General features: G+C 50.0%; 1 protein-coding gene across 1 annotated transcript in view; it reads left to right on the plus strand.

The window, feature by feature from the left end:
- The first annotated feature begins 15,138 nt into the window (after positions 1 to 15,138).
- MFHAS1 (multifunctional ROCO family signaling regulator 1) overlaps positions 15,139 to 19,687 on the plus strand; it is a 42,008-nt gene continuing 37,459 nt past the window's right edge. The window contains exon 1 of the mRNA XM_044418926.1: positions 15,139 to 18,469. Coding sequence (XP_044274861.1) covers positions 15,139 to 18,469 — 3,331 coding nt within the window. The remainder of the gene's footprint in view (positions 18,470 to 19,687) is intronic.

Here is a 19,687-nt window from a genome sequence, read left to right on the forward strand (position 1 = left end):
GTTAAAAATAATGATGTGTCTGCATGTGTTTTTAACTGTTGTTTTATTTTAACTCTTGTTAAATCCTTGGAATAATATATAAATAAGGCAGGGGATTACACAACTGGAGTCTTTCATTTCCATTGCCACGAATCAAAGTGCAGAAAAATATCGTGAATGTATGAATCAGAGTTCTAAAGGGTTGGTCAATTAAATTAAGATAAAAGGCTAGTTGTACATATTCAATAAGAAATCCTGGAGCAGGGCTGCCCCCTTTCTCTCCACAGGTGTGGGGAAGAGGCCCCGCTTTGGAGAGAGGAAGCAAGGGAATGTGTTTAAGGGCACCTGTGATATTCCACCGCCACACAGCACCACCGGACGAAAAGCGGGAAAGGAGGTGCTCTTGGCGTGGAGCTTCCGCATGGATCCCAGACCTGCTCGGACTCAACCCATCATTAATGACACACAGAAGTTCCCCGATTGCAACAGCACTGAGGCGTAGGCAGCATGTGGCCATGCGCATTCGATTGCCTTGACTGATTCTGCTTGGAATCTGGTGTACATCTGGTTTCCCATCTACCTCCTCCCCTAATGATCTCCTTTTGGTTTTTGGCCATTCGGCTGCACTTTTTACAGAAGGAATTTCTCACCAGAAGCTTGTCCCGCATGAAGAAACACCCAGTCAGAAACTTCCATTCTCAGCATTTTTACAAAGTTTGTTAGGTTCTGTGTATCTGGGCTGTGGAGAAGAACATTCAAAACCGATTCCTTTGCATCTTTCCCTGGTGCTGCGCCGTAAGGGAGGCATGAGCTGATCATGGGCCCCTCAACCCCACCAAGCAGGTGGACAGGCAAGGGGATGTCAAGAAAGTGAACCTGACTGTGGGAGCCCATCAGTGAGTCTTCTCTGCTGTGCTGGGGGGACCCTTGTCGGAAAGGCCTCTGCCAGCAGGGAAAGTTGCCCCCTCCTAGTTCCACAGAGTGACCCAAAGAGCCCCCCAGAGCCCTCTGTCTTGCTCGGCATGAGACGTTTCTTGTGCGTCTTCCACATGAGGCCCCAGACTAATTCCGCCTGCCCTCCCCCACAAAGGCTTCTCTTTAATGAGTGTTTTTCAGGAAATGGGCTCACTGACGTCTAGCCCTGAGGTATAGATGAGTAAGAATGTCAGTAAGGGGCATGTTTAACTTCCAGAAGGTCACCCTGAGCTTCTTGAAGGAAGGCCGAGAGCTCTTTGCAATGAATCAGCAAAGCCACAAGCCCATGCATGCTCACTTGGGATTAAGCCCTACCAAAATCAGTCAACATGCATGGGATCAACTGTGAATCCCTTAGGAAACTTGGGTTGGTGCTACCCAGCTGTGAGAATCAACTCCCATTCTTTTCTGCATTCAGGCCCAGGCCTGAATTCACATGCAACCTTTGCTAATCGCTCTTCTATCTGAGCGTGGGACATCTCAGCCTCCCTTGGCTCTGGGCTACATCAGGAGTCTGCCAAGGTATTTCCCCATGCACCACGTGTAGTCCCAGCATTAAGGGTGTTGGTGCCCTTGAGAAAACGCAGCCTTTCCGTGCTGCCGCCATATACCTCTGCAAACAAAAGAGAAGAAATCAGACAGTAACTGATCAAATGAACACTCCATCAATGTGGCTGTTCAAAGCTGGCAGGGAGAGGAGACACACAGCAGCTGGAGGCTTTGGACTGCAAGCTAAACTTGCCCGTGTCCTCGTATGTCTTCATCACAGAAGAGCCCTGACCACAGGGCCACGTGCAGGGTTGCCCAGCTGGTGGGACCATGAGGGACGCTGGAGTAGAGATAGCCAGATCCCAGCCTCAAGGCACAACCTTTGGGGAAATTCTTCTGTGTAAGATGCACTGGAATGAGATGCGCACAGCAGAACTTCCACAAGGTTGGAGCCCTGTGGTAATTCATGAGTTCATGAGTGATTTTCTAGTTCAGAACATCTTGGATTGGCTTGTTGTGGCTAGAATCACGGAATGGCTTCGGAAAACAGAGCAACTGACATGGGTTTGCTGTGTGCTGGTGTTCAAGTGTGGGTTAATGATGAAACATGGATTATGGTCTGGTCTGAACCCAGCTTTGCTAACAAGCCATTCCTTGTAAGCCACAAACTGTAAGGGTCTGGGGTGTGGGGCATGTTAGACAGATGCACCAGGACCCAGGCAACTGGAAACAGGGTGAAACAAGGTTCAAGAGCTAACCCATTAAAAAATCCAGGTCATAATCCAAAACAAGCTAAGGCAGGGGTGACCAACCTTTTGGCTTCTCTGGGCCACATTGGAAGAAGAAAAATTGTCTTGGGCCACACATTAAATACCCAAATACTAATAAAAGCTGATGAGCAAAAAAAGGGGGGTCTGTGCATAATTTTTGTGATATCTGCCCCCACCATGTGCACGATACCAAGAACATACACACATTTATTTTATGTGACTTTGAGGCAGAATGTCTATGAAGCACATGCTCAAGAACTTTGCAATCGAGTTACAAAACAAAAAATCTGGAAAAAATATCAATGTTTTCAGTAAGTTTATGATTTTATGTTGGGCCACATTCATAGCCATCCTGGTTCTGCATGTGGCCCGCAGGCCATGGGTTGGACACCCCCAGGGTGAGGTCAGAATAAGGAGTAGGCAGTGGAACGAGGTGAGGTGCAGTCCAATAAACGAGAACTTAGAGGAGGCCGGCGGTCAGGAAGTGGCAAGGCAATGCAACAAGAAGCAGGTACCTTGGAGCAGGAGCAGATCCAACGAGATCAGCACCTGCGTAGGAACAGGCTGCAGCACTCTGGAGACTGGAGTTGCCGAGGCAGCTGCTGGAGGGAAGAGCCAGCTGTTAAATAGCTCCTCTCCCCTTCTCCCAGGTGTCCGGGGAGGTGCTCAGGAAGGCCCTTGGAAGCTGCAGCAGACCAATTCTGCAACCATCAGGATCGCTATTCTGGAGCTAGGCCAGTAGATGGAGCCCAGGAGCTGCCCAGATTCTGATACACAATCTATGAAGAGATTCTATTTTTGTTGTTGGGTTCCCAATGGAGGGTTTGTTACCAGGGTTGGGTTCAGACTGCACCATAACCCACATTTCAACAATAGACAACAATTCAACAATAGCCCATGTTCAACCCAAACTCAGCCCCGAGTGTGAGTTCTTGTGTTGTCTGAGTCACAGAAGGGACCCTGGTGAGCCCAAATGGACCAGTTCTCTGATCAGCCAAATTCTGCAGATGCAGCAACTGGATTCCTGGCAGTCACTGCTTAAATATCTCAACCTGCATATGGTTCTCAACTATGACATAACTCTATAACTTTCTTAGAAGTATTATTTAAAAATTGTCCAAACCAGTAATCACTTAATGAATGCAGAATTCCAAACAGTTTCTACAAAGTAGTGCAAGGTGGAGTGTGAAGGAAGGCAGGGTGAGCCCCCGCTGTCCCCCCCGCCCACCAAGGGATCCACCCACTCTCCTGAGTCAACCCTCTGCCCCACTCTGCGCACTGGATTTCACACCAGTCCAGCCAAAACAACGCTCCCCACTTTGGTCGAAAGAGCTGATACAGGAGAGGGGGACAGGGGCTTGGGTGCTTGGCTGGAGAAGGATGGCTGCTTCGGGTACAGATGCTCAAGGGCTGCTGGCAAATCTCCGGAAGAATCGAAATCAGGAGGAGGGAAGGTGTGGGAGCAGGGCTGGGAATGTGGGCCATCCCCAGACTGGGATAAGCAGAGATGCTTCTTCCAAGGCCAGACTTCCCAGACTCTGGGAATAACTGAGATATACAGTTGGCAGGAGGGGACTCGGAGCGGGGGAGTTTCACAGATGCAGATGAGGCACCATGATATGGTGTCAGCAGAAGAGGATCGCCCAAATGGAGGACTGGTGTGCAGAGAGGAGTCATGTCCCCTTTCAGAAGGCCCCTCCAGAAGAGATGGGGGCCAGGCAAGCTCATAGGGAGAGTTCCTGGAAGCAAATACTAGATTGGATCCAATGAAGCACTCTGTGCATGCTCAGAAATTCTTTTTGGGTATTTGTGTGTTTGGAAAGTGCTTTGGACGTTTTGCAAGAAAGGTGTGTGGCTTGGAATGTACAAAGGGAGGAATCCTAGCTTACAGCAAGGGAAAGAACTAAAAGCAATCAAAAAGTGGGTCAAGAAGTGAAATAGGAAGGCAAGTTAATAGCCCAGCGCCAAAGAGCCTTCAGACTCATTGCCACATCACTCCAACAGAGAAAATTCCCAAATTGTCCCTGCTCTGATGCACCTCAGAAATGGTTGTCTCATGAGCAGAAATCCAGCAGGCTTATTCGGGCAAAAGGTCCCCAAGCAAATTCTCCTCTGGAGGGAGACAGAAGGCACACCCCAAATGCCTGTATTTCATCCCCTTTTTGACAAAACGGTGGTCTCTAGCAGCCTACCCTGCCACCTCGCCTGGCATCTCCTGCCTGGGCTGCATCCCAGCTGGAACGGAAGTTAAGCCCAGCTGTTAAGCCCTGAAAAGATTGACAAAGCTCAGCTCTTACACTTTGAATAAATCATCCAACCTCCTAACCTTTGCTGCCAGGCTCAGAGACCAGCCCACCCAGTTAACCCTTTGGGCTCCCATCTCAGGGAGGCATTAGATTCATGCCCTGAGGAGCTTCCAAACCAAATTTCAAGCATGAGTGAGACAGCTGAGGGGAAGGGAGGAAGGCGATGGCAAGGCAAGTGGAACAGAAATACAGTTAAGTGTACTTAGGCTTTGCTTCAGATGGGAACATGGACCAAAGGTTTTTCATTATGGATGCTGTTGATGCAGACAGCAGGGGCTAAAGTGCTGTCCAGGCATTTCCCAAAATCGCCTCTGTTCCTGGCTGCGTGAGACAAGAGTGCGCACCGTGTATGCGCTGCTCAAGAGCTCTGTCTTCACCTTTGTGTCCTGGAGAGGCATTAATAATATATACACAACTGCCTCCATTCAGCAGCACTCAGCAGGCTCCCTAGGGATGCTGAGGAGGGGAAATCCTACTGGTGCGCTGGGAGCAAGTGGTTGGCTCCTTAGAAAAAGAGAGAAATGCCCCACCTCTGCGCAGAGATCCGTTTATGTTAGCACACGTGCCATTTATTGTAACAACGCCTGGGTGTGTTGCAAGCTCAGATAACACCGGTTGTTATTTGCTTTGGAGTTGTTTCTGAGCAAGATGTTCCCAGGCCACCCTGCAGACCCATCGCTGCTCAGGAGTGTGGGAGCTGCATTTACGAAAGCCACTCCCAGTTGGTGCTGAGAATTGGGAAAGCCATTGCAGATGCTTGATTTTTTTTCAACTGCATTTGTCATTCTATTGGGCTGAAAGCAGCTGGACCATCCTATCAAATGGGCAGAACAGTGTACACATGCTCACACACAAACGCACAAACACTCTTTGTCCACTTAAACTATAACTTGAGTTCTGACTCACAAAATGAATGCCATTCTAGGGTTGTTAGTCTTGAAGGTGACATAATATTCTTTGTTCCTTTTTCATCAAAGTAAGATAGTTACCCTCCTCTTGATTTTTAGTCCACAGTAAAAAGAATACAGAGATTATACTAACAACAATAATGTTGTAAAAACAAAATGTACTTAGAAACATAGAAACAGAGCAAGTCAGAAAGGGTCTCCTGGGCCATCTAGTCTGACCCCCCAACTCCAGCCAACTCTACTCACGACATGCCCACCATGTGCATGCCTAGTCTGTCCTTGAACACCCTCACAGATGGGGCCTCAATCACCTCCCGTGGAAGCCCATTCCATACCCTCGGGGTCCTAACTGTCAGGAAATATTTCCTGCCATCTAAATTGAACCTTGGTTCCCTGAGCTTTGCTCTGTTGGAACGGGTCCTGCCCTCCTCTGCAGGGGAGAACAGGTCTCTACCCACCTCCACCCTCCCCCCACACCCACATACCTGTATGTTGTCAACAGATCCCCTCTGAGTCTCCACTTCTCCAGGCTGAAGAGACCCAGTTCCCTCAGTCTCGCCTCATACGGCTTCCCCTGCAAGCTGGCCACCAACCCTGCGGCCCTACGCTGCACTGACTCCAACCTGACAATATCCTTTCTATAACGAGGGGCCCAGAACTGAACACAGTACTCCAGTTGTGGGCGCACCAGAGTCGTATAGAGTGGTAGCAATACCTCTCTCGATCTCGAAGCCACACTTCTGGCTATGCAACCAAGGATGGTGTTCTGCAAGGCCTTGCTGAGCACAAGTTGTCACAGCTGAGAATCACCCTTATACCTGAAATCTTTTTACTAGCCCACCTAAGCACACATTCCACAGGTATTTCATGGCATCCTATCAGTGGCCCACAAGAAAGACAAATGAACAAGCTCTCATAATGTATAAAATCCTTCCCTGTTTGGAGGGGTCAGGCTTCTGTTTCTCAGCATGCTGCACAAATGCTAGTTTGAGCTTTTGTTGATAAGTGGTTATTATTTCAGTTTCCAAGGGGATGCACAAGATGATGGTGCTCAGCAAAGAGGCAATGGCAGCCATGTGCAGACTTAAAGGGTATTTACCTGAGGCGTAAAGGACCAATTTAGAGATGAAGAGCCTCTTGTTTCATTGTCAAACATAAACCTGAAATCATTTAACTTCACCAAAAGTATTATCCAGGTAAGCCACTACTGGTTTGGTCAGCAATGTGTGGTTATGGGTTCTTCTGAATCTCGGGGGTGTGGGGGTAGCCATTATCCTCTCAGGCTCCCAGAACTTCCAATGTAGAGAAGCACTTGGTGACCCCAGCACAACTACATTTTACAGAAGGTAAAAGGCATGGTGTTAGATCTCTTGCTATTGCTTCTGTTTATGCTCCCACTCAGGGAAGATGATCTCTCTAGATAGCCTTTTTCACAAGTCCAAATCCTGTGCATGCTTCAAGAGGAAAAATAAATGCATGCGATTGTGCCTCAGACACTTTTAAAGAACAGACAATTACTGGTTTTAAACGGCACATAAATTATGAACCACCCAGGGAGCTTTGGCTATTGGCTAGTATAGAAATGAAATGCAATAAAAGGGTAATATAAAAGGGATTATAGCACTCATCATGCACCGGTGATTCCATCATCGAACATTTATGGTCTGCAACCACCTTCGGGGGAACTGCAAGGGCCACCCCACAACATCTTGCCTTTTAGGTTGTTCAGAGCTCTGATGGGGGGGATGGGAGCCTGAATAGAAGCCTGGGAAGGAAGTGGGGAAAGATGGGGGGCGGTTACTATAGTTTCAGGTGGGGGAAGGTATGGTTTTGCGGGGAGGGCAGGCCAGGGGAGGGGAGCACAGCCCAGACAGCTAATGGCCGTGTCATTGTTTCATGCTCCTCTTCTCTATGGGGCTGGCGGCTGCTGTGTCAGCCTGCCTTCGGGTGTCCGGATGCTGCATTTGGATGCCAGATCAGTCCAGGACAAGACCTCCCCATCCACGACTTAACAGTGGATGAGGCAGTTGATCTGGATTGCATCATTGAGACCTGGCGGGACCACAAGCAGCATGAACCTCACTGAGGGTGAAGTCAAGCCTTTTTGGAAAAGGAAGGGAGGAGGGGGTTTCCACTTTGGAATCAACTCTTCACATGGGAGAGGGCTGCTTCCACAAACTGGAGGGAAACTTACTTTGATGGATGTTGCTTGAGAACAACCGTCTTATGATGCACCCTGTTCTCAGGTTCTGATGTAGCCTCAGGCCTCCATCTGCTGACCAAGTATCAGAATTACAGCCCTGGTAGTTGCAGGATTAGTCCCATGCTCTACTGCAGCTGCCAGGGCCCTCAGGGTCCACTTTACCGTCTTTCAGTGCCAGGCTAAGACCACCATCTTCGCCAAGTTGCCGATTCCAAATAACCCATGGAAATGGGGGGTATTGTCAGCTGTTTTTCTTCTCCTTAGCAGTCCTAGTGGTATGGACTAATTTAGTTATTTTGTTGTTAAAATGTTGTTTTAAGAATTTGATGCAATTTTATGCTGGTTTTGCTGCTCTATCGTTATAATAAACAGCATTTATTAACTGTTTTTCACCACCCAGACAGCTTTGGTACTGGGCATTATAGAAATGAAATAAATAATAATACAATTGACTTCACGTACTTGGCAACTGGAATGTCTAACAGTGATGCAAAAAAAGATCTCAGCTAAGATTAAGGAGGAATTAGAGTTTTATTTTTTAAATAATAGGCCAGAAGCCATGTCATAAGCTAGGACATGGAACGCAATAAAAGCACTCACTGGAGAGAAATGTTCAGAGGAGTTAGTTTCTGTTACAAAAACACAGAATAAAAATCAAAGATATTGTAGTTAGCAAGAGGGTATTTAAAAGAAAAGCACAAAAGGAACGGGTCCAGATGGGTCTATTAAGAACTTACAGGTAAAAGGAAATAATCAGAAAGGCTAAAAATACAATCAGTATATACTTGTAGTTTACATAGAAAGAACCCTATGAATTTGGAGACAAAATTACCAAATTGATAGTAGCTGCATTAAAAAGGATAAATAGGAATAAAATTATGGCAATACGAAATGAGAAAGTAGAGCGTATGTCTACTTTGCAAAGTTTTCTGAACAACTGCATACCTCCAAATGGCCACTAGGGTGAAATACACTCTGATTCAGACAGCTTGGGGATTGCTCAGAACACACATTATTGGGCTAAACCAGGAAACCTCAACAGAGAACATAGGAAGTTCCCTTGTCATGAATCAGACCATTGGCCAGCTAAGTCCACCACTGTCCGCACTGACCAGCAGTGGCGGCTTCGGGCAGGAGCTTTTCTGGCCCTGCCTGGAGACACAGGGCACCGAAACTGGGACCTTCTGCCATTGCAGAGGGCAATTTCTAAGTGCAAAAATAATCAGGCACTAGGACCAAACAGGCTCAAAGTCTTCTGCTGATGTGACAGTTGCTCCTGGAGAGGAGGATGCCGCTTAGCCTGGTGCCTCAGCTTTGACCAGTCCGCTTTGGGTACCCTGTGACAAGCCCAGCCCAGTATGAGACCTGGTCTCCTGGAAGCATTACTTTTGGCCGTTCTGAGGCTCTCAAGCCCCCTGACCACATTAGGCTATGCATCCAAGAGAGGGACGGCAGAGCTACTCAGGGCCCAAAGAATTGTGGGTGATTCTCTTTAAAGAGTTCTCAGTGACTGCATATCAACAGATAGATCTTGATCCTAAGAGTGCTCAGCGGTATCTTGGAGGGGGGCAAGGCATAAAGACATGAATATATTTCCATCTGCAGCAGCAAGACTGTGTTCTGTTAAATGGTGGAAAGGCAGCATCTAAAACTCCTTTAGAAGCCTGGTGCCAGAAGGTTTGGTATTTGACCCTAGCTAACCCATGTGTTCAGACTGATCAAAGGACAGACTAAGCCAAGCGCCTTCTCAGTTTGGCAAGCGTTTATCTCCCATATGAGTGTCAATAAGAACAAGAGTCAACTGCTGGCACAATTTGCCAGATTGTGGTTGAAACTATGGGATGAGTTGCATTGGGAGGAATGAGGCTGTAATAAAGATGATCTCTTGCAAAAATGCAAAGCAAATATAAATGCAGTACAATATGTTGTCTTGTAATGGACAATATATTAGGCATATATTTTTGTGATGCTGTTTTCTTAAACTGATTTTTTTGATTGAGTCCCCTCCTGCACATCTCTATGGGGACCTTTACTTGATGGAAGCAACTGGGTGTCTGTATATAAATGCAACTGAGCTCCCTGTCTGGTTACAAACTGGAATCCCTTTTTACCTTTACTAGCCCCCTGGGTCCATCCTGAATAAAAAACACCTTTGTTTGTGAATCCCCTTGCTGTGTACATTTGGCCAGCGATACGTAACAGGAGCTTGTTTGCCTTGTTCAGATGTAATGGGAAACCATTGCTTCCTGCCATTTAAAGACCCTGCATGAGCCTCCAATCGTGGGCTCCCTCCTTCTGTCTCTAATTTTGTGCAGTACCGAAGGAGATCAAAAACATCTACATTTTAATCTATCTACAGTTCCCTGTGGTGTCTGAACACAAAGATCTTTGTTTTATTTTAACTATGGCAGGTGAAAACAAGCTATCATCATCACATGTGTTTGTAGAACCGTGCTTGTTCTCTCAAACTAAGTTATCTGTTTGGAGTCAGAAACCACAATAATGCAACTGTCTCTAGTCTGAGCAATGAAATTGTGCTACTGTTCTTATTCCTGTTTTTTAGGCCTAAGGCTGCAATCCAGATATGCTTATATGGGAGAAGGTGTCACAAAACTATGCCTTGGGCTCCCAAGCATATGAACATATTGGAAAGGGGAGGATCTGCAATTGCCAAGATATTGTTGGACTGTGATTCAAATCGTCTCTCTCCATTAGCTATGCTGGCTGGGGTTTATGGGAGTTGTAGTCCAACATCTGAAGAGTCACACATTTCCCATCCCTGTTATGCGAATTCTGAGTCTGATTCTTGGGCCATGTAGCTCAGTGCTGATTACAGCAGGGACAGGCCACCTGTGGCCCTCCAGAGGCTTTGCCTACAACTCCCATCATCTATCATTGCTGGCTACACTGACTGGAGCTGATGGGAGTTATAGGTCTAAACATTGGGAAGGCCAGAATTTGCCCACTTCCGGTCTACACACTGGCAGCCAGGGGCTCTCCAGAGTTCAGAGGGGTCCTTCCCAGCTGCCAAGGTTTAAACTTGAGATTGACTGCATATAACTTACCCTAAAGCCCCTCCCAAAGCACAAGTCCAGGGAGCAAATCAATGGGATCCACTTCTGAGTAAAGCAACTTTGGGCTTCTGATGATCAGGACAAATCTGAAGTCCATAGTAAAGCACATTCCTAAATATTCCCAATCACAGCAATTTGGACTTTGCTGTAGCTGCTCGGCTAACGTCAATGCAGTAAAAATTTTGAAGTCACTTATTCCAGAATAGTTCTACCAGAATGATGGCTACAGTAGAAGGCTGGTCTATAGAAGGCCCATCTATTATAAACACTAGCATTCACTCATGAAACCAGAGCATCAGGTGACAAGATGCAAAGGATGGTTCTCTTGGACAGGAGTGAACCATTTTTGCTGGTGGTGTACTGTGCCATCCAGAGGACAGAAAAGATGCACACATACATAGCACAGTCTTCTTTTTTTCATTGGGTCATCTTCCCAACACATTCAGTTCACCATCTCTTGACCTTAAAACCTTTTCCTAGTCAGCATAACCTGAACTGTGGTAATAACTGAAAGCAAAAGCAAAGCGAGAAGATTGCCCATATAGGAACCCGTTTCTAGCCACTGCTTCTAATTCTGCTTAGTCCTTCGGTTGCAAGACATTCTCCTTTTTCAACACTTCTAAATCTGTCTCTCCAGCCACTCAAGCACATGTAGCATCTCTGGGTATATCATTTGCTTGACCAAAATAAGAACGTGAAGGGGAAGTGTGGGGAGAGCCTGCTTTAGTCGAGGACATGCTTGTCATTATCCAATTCCAAGGGAAGGATTATAGCTGATTGGCAGGTCACATGCTTGGCATAGAGAGGGTCCCAGATTCAAGCCCTGGTGCTGGAGCCAGCTCCAGATTGTTTTTTAGGGCCTCCGCTCAGTGAGTCCACCTTTGGGCCACCATCAGCACCAGCTCCTCTTCATCCTCATGATCGCTGCCACTTGCACGCTTGACAGGCCAAGAGCCAGGGAGCAAGAAGGCTGCAGCACCTGGTGTTCCTCTTTCGCCGCCGCCTCTTCCACTGCAGTCCAGGAAAGGACAAGAAGCTGCAATGGCAAAGAGCAATTCCAGGTGGCTCCTCATCCCTTGGCAGGTGCCCAACCATGCCTACCCTTGACGCCAGCTCTGACCAGCATCTGCAGGCTGGGCTAGGAAAGATCCCTGTTTGAACCTTTGGAGAGCCACTGCTAGCTGCTAGTCAATAGATGATGCTGAACAGGATCACAGACCTGGTCAAAGACGTTTTCTGATCTTCCTAACTGCATGCCCATATGGTATGTGAAAGTTAATCTGGACTGCGGTAATGTGATCTTGTTCGGCAGCAGCAGCAATATGGAATTGGCCTCTTTTAATCTGGTTCCCAGAAAATAAGATGAACAGTTTCGATTGAAAATTTTCTTTTGAATGCACAGGTGGCAGTTGTGGCTGGACAGAGTGGTGCTAAGTACCAAAAAGATCCAAGGCTCAGGCTCGCAGGCCAAAAATAATGCAGACATTTTCATATGCTTATTCATGTACACTTTAAAGTTAATGTCTGTGTATCTGCACGTGTGTCTTTCAAGGACCCTGTTTTCTAAGGACACCCCTATTTGTAGAAAGGGTTATACGAACTGTGGGGTGGGAGGATTTTGATTTCAGGGGGGAATCCAGCAGAAAGATTCAGTGGGGCAGCAGGAGATGAAGCACATGTGGGCAAAAAGCAAACTAATCCAGGGAATTTGATGCATTGGAGATCGTTAGGGCCTCTGTACCTTTACTGTAACAACTGCCCTTAGAGGGCAGGCTGGTGGGGATGATATCATCCCAGAGATTTGGGACTTCCAGTGAAAGATTTGGGACTCCAGCCATTGTGGGCTGCCCCTAACCCTGATGTTGTGACCAGGGATCTTTGCCCAACTTAAGTTTAAGCTGGTGTGCCAGCCGGGCTCATTTCTGGAGGAAGCAGATCTGGCCACAGTCAATTTTGTTATTTAGATCACAACCTGATTTACGGTTGCTCACTCTGTACGTGCCTGTCTGCAGAAAGCACTCTGAAACTTCAGCTGGTTCAAATTGCAGTGGCAAGGCTCTTGGCCATAGCCACTCCTCCTTTCTACCAACTGGCCTGCCTGTCAGCTTGTTTCTGGGTGGAAAGAAAGGTGCTGGGTGCCATCACTGTAAGCCCAAATGGCTTGGACCAGGATATCTAAAGGACCATCTCCTCCCCTGCATGCCCACTCCTGGCAAGCTATTGCATATCAGCAAAAAGGAAGACCCAGATTTGAATGTGTTCATCTATGTGCATTTGCAAATCTAGCAAATTGAGAAATAATTAGAAGGCATAAGCTCCACAGACATACAGTGCACATGGGGAAAGACTGAAAAGGTGATTGGAGTGTTTGTTCCATCCTCTGTTCAGGGGCTACAAGGTGATGGAAACTTTGGTGCAGGTGCTCTCCCTTCTTAGGAGTCTTTATCTTTAGGATAGGTTTGGAATGGACAGCCATTTCAACGGAGGGCTGAAGTCAATGTTCAAATGAAGGCTTGGCTTTTTGAACGTATTTTGAAGTTTTAGGGTGTTTATCCTTTAAAAGTATTATGGCTGGGGAATTCCCTCAAACAGGTTGTCAAAAATGGGTTCCATGGCACTATTTCTGGATTAAAGCCATATGTCTTGCAAGCAAGGATGTTGGACTTGCACTGGTCACCTCTTCATGATCTCGCAGCTGAAAGTGCAAAAGGAAATAATCTGAGATGCCTCAAAAGTTGTTTTGGCTGCTGGCCTGACTCATCCACTTATGATATCATAGCCAAGAGGTAGGACAGCCATTGCGATGTAGCCATGCTATCCTAAAACCAGGGAGATCCCCACTGAACCACAAAGCTTACTAACTGACCTCGGGCAGCCACCACTGGTCAGCCTCAGCTGCCTCACAGGCTTGTTGGGCACTGGCTTAAAAATGTACACCACCCAGGGCTCCTAGAGTGGGATAGAAAATGGCAAGCGGATGCGCACATACACCTGTGAAACTTTTTACTCTCTGTCATCAGGGAATGCCTCACCATCCTTCCCTTCCCCTGACACGCATCTTTGTATACCGAAATGGGGACAGCCTCTTCATTCAGGGAACTTGAACCTGGGCGTGGGTCAAGGCGGCAGGGTGGAATAACCAGTGCGTTTGTTTTGCCCCAATTCTGTGGGGATTGTTTATTAGAATTTTATCCCATGGATTAGTGAACCAAAATGGACAGGAATGGGTGAATTTAATTCAAATGAAAAGACATCACTCTGGCGACAAGAATTCGTATAGTCAAAGCTATGGTTCTCCCAGTTGCAATATATGGCTGTGAAAGCTGGACCATAAAGAAGGCTGAGCACTAAAGAATTGATGCCTTTGGATTGAGGTGCTGGAGGAGACTCCTGTGAGTCCCTTGGACTGCAAGGAGATCAAACTGCTCAATCCTAGAGGAGATCAACCCTGACTGCTCTTTAGAAGGCCTGATCCTGAAGATGAAACTCAAATAGTTTGGCCACCTAATGAGAAGGAAGGACTCACTGGAGAAGATCCTGATGCTGGGAAGGATTGAAGGCAAAAGGAGAAGGAGATGGCAGAGGATGAGATGGCTGGATGAGATCACTGGGGCAGTGGGTGTGTGCGGACTCCGAGGATGAGAACAGGAGAGCCTGGAGGAATGTTGTCCACGGGGTCGTGATGGGTCGGGCACGACTTTGCGACTAAAGAATAACAATCCCCTGGATTGACCCATTCACTGGCACACGGATTTCCTTCCTCTCACGCGAAGATTTGAACGTGCTTAACCTCGACTGGTGAACGCAGCTTTGCATCATGGGTGTGAAAGGCCCTCCCGACGCGACGCTTTTCAAGGCAGACACGCGTTCGGCTCAGAGCTCAGCAGCCGGCGGACGGGAATGAGGAGCCCGGTTTAAACCGGCCGAGCGCGCCGCCGGCCGGGCGGGAGATGCGAGGGGCCCTGCGGCAGCGGGGAAGCGAGGCAGGGGGAGAGCGGCGCTCCCAGCTCCGGCTGGCGCGCCCTTTTTCCTTCAAGGGCGGCTCCGGCCAGGCGCGCGGTTGCGTGCCGAGGGGCGGCGCTGCTGCCGCTGTTACCGCCGCAGCCGGCACCTCCTCCTCTTTCTCCTCCTCCTCAGTGCCCGTTCGGGAATCCACCGGCGCCGCCTGGTTGGGAGCGGCCGCCCAGGAGAAAGGATGCTCCGCCGGGCGCGGCGGCGGCGAAGGCGCCGGAGACGGGATCGCCACGCTGCCGTGCGTGTCCCCAGCCTTGCCTAGCGCCGGAGGACGCCTGCTCCATGGCGAGCGTGGCGGCGAAGTCCCCCGCTGGGTTTGAGCGGCGCGGCCCGGCTGGTTGACGGGCGCCCGGGCGCGGCGGTGTCCGGGCCCGCTTTGACTCTCGGCTCCGCGCCTCCTAGGACCGCTGCGACGGAGCCATGGCCGAGACGGAGCGTCCCGAGGAGGCGGCCCGGCTCTGGCGAGACGCCGCCCTGCGCGCCAGGAAGCTGCGCAGCGACCTCCAGCAGCTGGAACTCGAGCTGGGCTCCGCCCGGGAGGAGAGCGGCCCCGAGGCAGAGCCGGAGCTGAAGTCCTCGCCGCCGCCGCCGCCGCCGCCGCCCTCGCCCTCGCCGCTGGAGACGCTGAACCTGAGCGGGCGCGGCCTGGAGGAGCTGCCCGAGGGGCTGTGCGCCGCCGTGGGCAGCAGCCTGAGCGTCCTCTCGATGCGCAGGAACCGGCTCACGCAGCTGCCCTCGGCCGCCGCCCTTCGGCACCTGGGCCGCTTGGCCGAGCTCGACCTCAGCCACAACCGCCTGCGCTGCCTGCGCGACGACGGCCAGGCGCTGGCGCTGCTGCGCGGGCTGCGGAAGCTCAGCTTCAGCCACAACCAGCTGGGGGCCAGCGGCGACGGCGCGCTGCCCGCCGGCCTGGGCGAGCTGCGGCAGCTGGAGGAGCTGGACTTGAGCTTCAACCGCCTCTGCCACCTGCCCGAGGAGGCCCTGGCCCGCCTGCAGCAGCTCCGCACCCTCGATGTGGACCACAACCAGCTGCCTGCCTTCCCTTCGGTACTGTTGGGACTAGGCGCGCTGGAGGAGCTGGACTGCTCCGGCAACCGACTCCTGCGGGCTCTGCCCGAGGGCATCTCAGCTCTGCGGCGTCTGAAAATCTTGTGGCTCAGTGGCACAGGCTTGGCAGCCCTGCCTGAGGGCTTGTGCCAGCTGGGCGCCTTGGAGAGCCTCATGCTGGACGGGAATCGCCTCAGAGGCCTGCCAGCTGGCTTTGGCAGCCTGCAGCGCCTCAAGATGCTGAACCTCTCCTCCAACCTGCTGTCCGACTTCCCCGCAGCTGTGCTGGCCCTGTCGGGCTTGGAGGAGCTCTACCTGAGTCGCAACCAGCTCACCGTGCTGCCTGCTGGACTTAGCCAGCTCTGCCAGCTCCGTACCCTGTGGCTGGACAACAACCGCATCCGCTACCTGCCGGACTCTATTGTCCAGCTGCATCAGCTGGAGGAGCTGGTGCTGCAGGGCAACCAGATTGCCATCCTGCCAGAGGGGTTTGGCCAGCTGAGCAGAGTCAGCCTCTGGAAGATCAAAGACAATCCGCTGATCCAGCCCCCCTATGAGGTCTGTATGAAGGGCATCCCTTATATTGCAGCCTACCAGAAGGAGCTGGCCCACTCACAGCCCGCTCTGAAGCCCCGCCTCAAGCTCGTGCTTATGGGTCTGAAAAATGCAGGCAAAACTCTGCTACGAAAGTGCCTCATGGAGGAGGAGGAGGAGGAGGAACAAGGGCAAGGAGATTCATCCCTAAGTGCAGCCAACAAGGATTCAGGGAAAGCCCGGGCCAGGGGGTGCTTCATGCAGCCCCAGAGAGACCTGCCCCAGCCCCCGTGCCCCAGAACACAGCCAGATCACTGCCCCATTGTTGAGCAACCGGAGGCTTCACCACTGCTGGCTTCACCCCTGAAATGTTCTCATTTTGGATATATTTCCTCTGAGCAGTGGGATATGATCTTCAGTTCATCCCCAAAAGCTGCGGGACAGACTCAGGTAGGATGCTTTGCTGCTGAGCGTCAGGATGAAGCTTCACGGCCCCCTTCACCCAAAATAAATGGGGGGTCGCATATAGGCTATTATCCTCTGCCCCAGCCCATTATGCCCCCTGCGTCGTATGCAGCAGGGCTGCTAGGCAGTAGCAAAGGCATAGAGGTGGCTGATTGGACGGCGGACGCAGAGAGGGGCCTGACCTTCATAGTCTATGAGCTGGCAGGAGACCCAAGTTACGATGTGATCCAGCCCTTCTTCCTCTCCCCTGGAGCCCTCTATGTGCTGGTGGTGAACCTGAGCACTTATGTGCCGCAGTGTTTCTATCCTTCCGTGGGACACTTCCTTCACTGGCTGGGGGCAAAGGTGCCACATGCCGTGGTGTGCATGGTAGGAACCCATGCTGACCTGTGTGCTGAGAGGGAGGTGGAGGAGAAGTGCTTAGACATCCACCGTCAGATTGCCTGGCAGGAGAAATGTGATTATGAGGGCCTGCAGAGCTTGGCCCAACAGGTGGATGAAGCCCTGGGGCAGGATTTTGATCTGCGCTGCTCCAGTCCCCATGTTGCCTTCTACGGAGTGTCAGACAAAAACCTCCGGCGCAAGAAAGCGCAGTTCCAGTATCTGCTCAACCATCGGCTGCAGATTCTCTCTCCAGTGTTGCCCATTAGCTGCTGGGATTGCTGCCAGGTACGCCGTTTGCGAGAGAAGCTCCTTTCCGTGGCAGAGCACAGAGACATCTTCCCCAATTTGCATCGGGTGCTGCCCAGGTCTTGGCAAGTGCTGGAGGAACTGCATTTCCAGCCACAAGCTCAGCAGCTGTGGCTCACCTGGTGGGACTCCGCTCGGCTTGGCCTGCAGGCAGGACTGACTGAGGACCGTCTCCAGAGCGCCCTTTCCTACTTGCACGAGAGTGGCAAGCTGCTCTACTTCGAGGAGCATCTGACCCTGCGAGAATATGTTTTCCACAACTTGCCCAGACTCATTGATATCCTCAACGTCTTCTGCCAGCGGGACGCGACAGTGTTACTCCAGAAGCTGCTGAGCAATACCCACACGGACGAGCTGAAGGCCGCGCAGCTGCACCACTACGTGGAAGGGTTCTTGCTGCACGGACTGCTCCCGGCCCATGTTATTCGCCTGCTCCTGAGGCCCCATATCCAGAGCAGAGAAGACCTGCAGCTTATCCTGGAGCTGTTGGAAAAGATTGGCCTTTGCTACTGTGTCAATAAGCCCAAATCCAAACCCTTGAATGGGGCTACTGCATGGTACAAGTTCCCCTGCTATGTGAAGAATGAGATGCCCCACGCAGAGGCATGGATCAATGGTACCAACCTGGGTGGACAGTCCTTTGTTGCTGAGCAGCTGCAGATTGAATACAGCTTCCCCTTCATCTTTCCACCTGGGCTGTTTGCCCGCTACAGCGTCCAGATTAACAGCCACGTGGTTCAGCGATCTGATGGGAAATATCAGATCTACGCATACAGGGGAAAGGTACCTGTAGTAGTAAGTTACAGGCCTGCCAAAGGCAGCCAGCAGCCCGATACTTTATCTATTGCTAGTCATGCATCCCTACCAAATATATGGACAGCCTGGCAAGCCATAACCCCGCTAGTAGAAGAACTCAATGTCCTGCTTCAAGAATGGCCAGGCCTGTACTATACTGTGCATGTCCTCTGTTCCAAGTGCCTTAAAAGAGGGTCGCCCCACCCGCATACCTTTCCAGGTGAGAAACTCAGTCGCGGTGTTCAGGCCCTTTGTGTATGTCGCTGGGTGAATCTTGACAGTTTGCCAAGTGGCACTTGCAGCATCTGCAGCAGATGTGTGGCACGTTCCCATTTGCCACTTGATGGAATAATGCGGCTGATCATAGCCTGGCAAACTGAAGGCTGCAAGGTGAGAAAGCTCACCCCAGAATAAGTTTGTTCGGCTGTATGGGCTCCATGTGCCATCCTGCTAAGTGATGAGGGATTTTTGGGCTTTCCTGTTCTCCAGATCTCTCATGAGGTGTGGCACTGTGGTCAAATTCTCCTTGCCACTGGGGAGTACAATATATTGTACTCCTTTTAATAGGTGCCTACTCTGTGTGGTTAATTCTCCTTATTGCAATGATGCAGATAAGTCCAATAGATGGCCAGACTGTGCAGTTATGTAGCATTATCACTTGTATATTCCTCTTATGTGGTAACATGGAGTATCCCACACATCAGATGGGAAAATGGTTGTCTGTATATCCTCCAAGTAGCTAAGAGGCTTTGGGATATTTTGGTAGTTTCTTTCAACCAGTTTGCATGATATTTGCATGCTCGTTGTGGTAGTTTATCAGCCAGCGAGTGATCTTTTGTATAAAATTAACCCTTTGCTGTTCAGCAGGCAGCATTTTGTAAGGATTCATCTTTGTCTGTCTTTGTCTCTCTGCTGGAGCATGTGCTGATGTAGTCATGGAAGTAACTGGAATGCTGCTTTATAGAGCCCTGTAGATTCCTCTGCATACTGACATATATACTAGTTTCCTCATCCTGGTGATTGGCAGATGTGTTTGACTACAGTGCCCACCATTGACCATGCTGGCTGAGGATGGTGGAGTTGTAGTCAAACACATCTGGAGAGCAGGGGGCTGAGAAAGGAGACTGTCTCCTGATCACATCTGTTAGATCCAGTCCTTCCACTGTTTTTCTGTCTTACGTGATTTTGTAACTTTAAGTGCCTGGGCACCATTGCTCTGAATCTTAGCAGCCACATGTTCCAGCCAGGGAGATGATTGGCAGCCTTTCCCCACTGCCCCCCCCCCACCTTTCCATGCCTGAGTCTGAGGAAAAGGTGCCTGGCTGGTGGTCCAAAAGTTGTGCCAGCCTGATGAAGAAGTATTCTTAATGCTTTTGAATGCTCATAAAACAAAGATGTCTTGAGGGGATTTTAAAAAAATTAACTGGCTTTAATTGAT

Source organism: Varanus komodoensis, unplaced genomic scaffold, assembly GCF_004798865.1.
Source record: "Varanus komodoensis strain SLA01 unplaced genomic scaffold, ASM479886v1 scaffold94, whole genome shotgun sequence".
NCBI classification, from domain to species: Eukaryota; Metazoa; Chordata; class Lepidosauria; order Squamata; family Varanidae; genus Varanus; species Varanus komodoensis.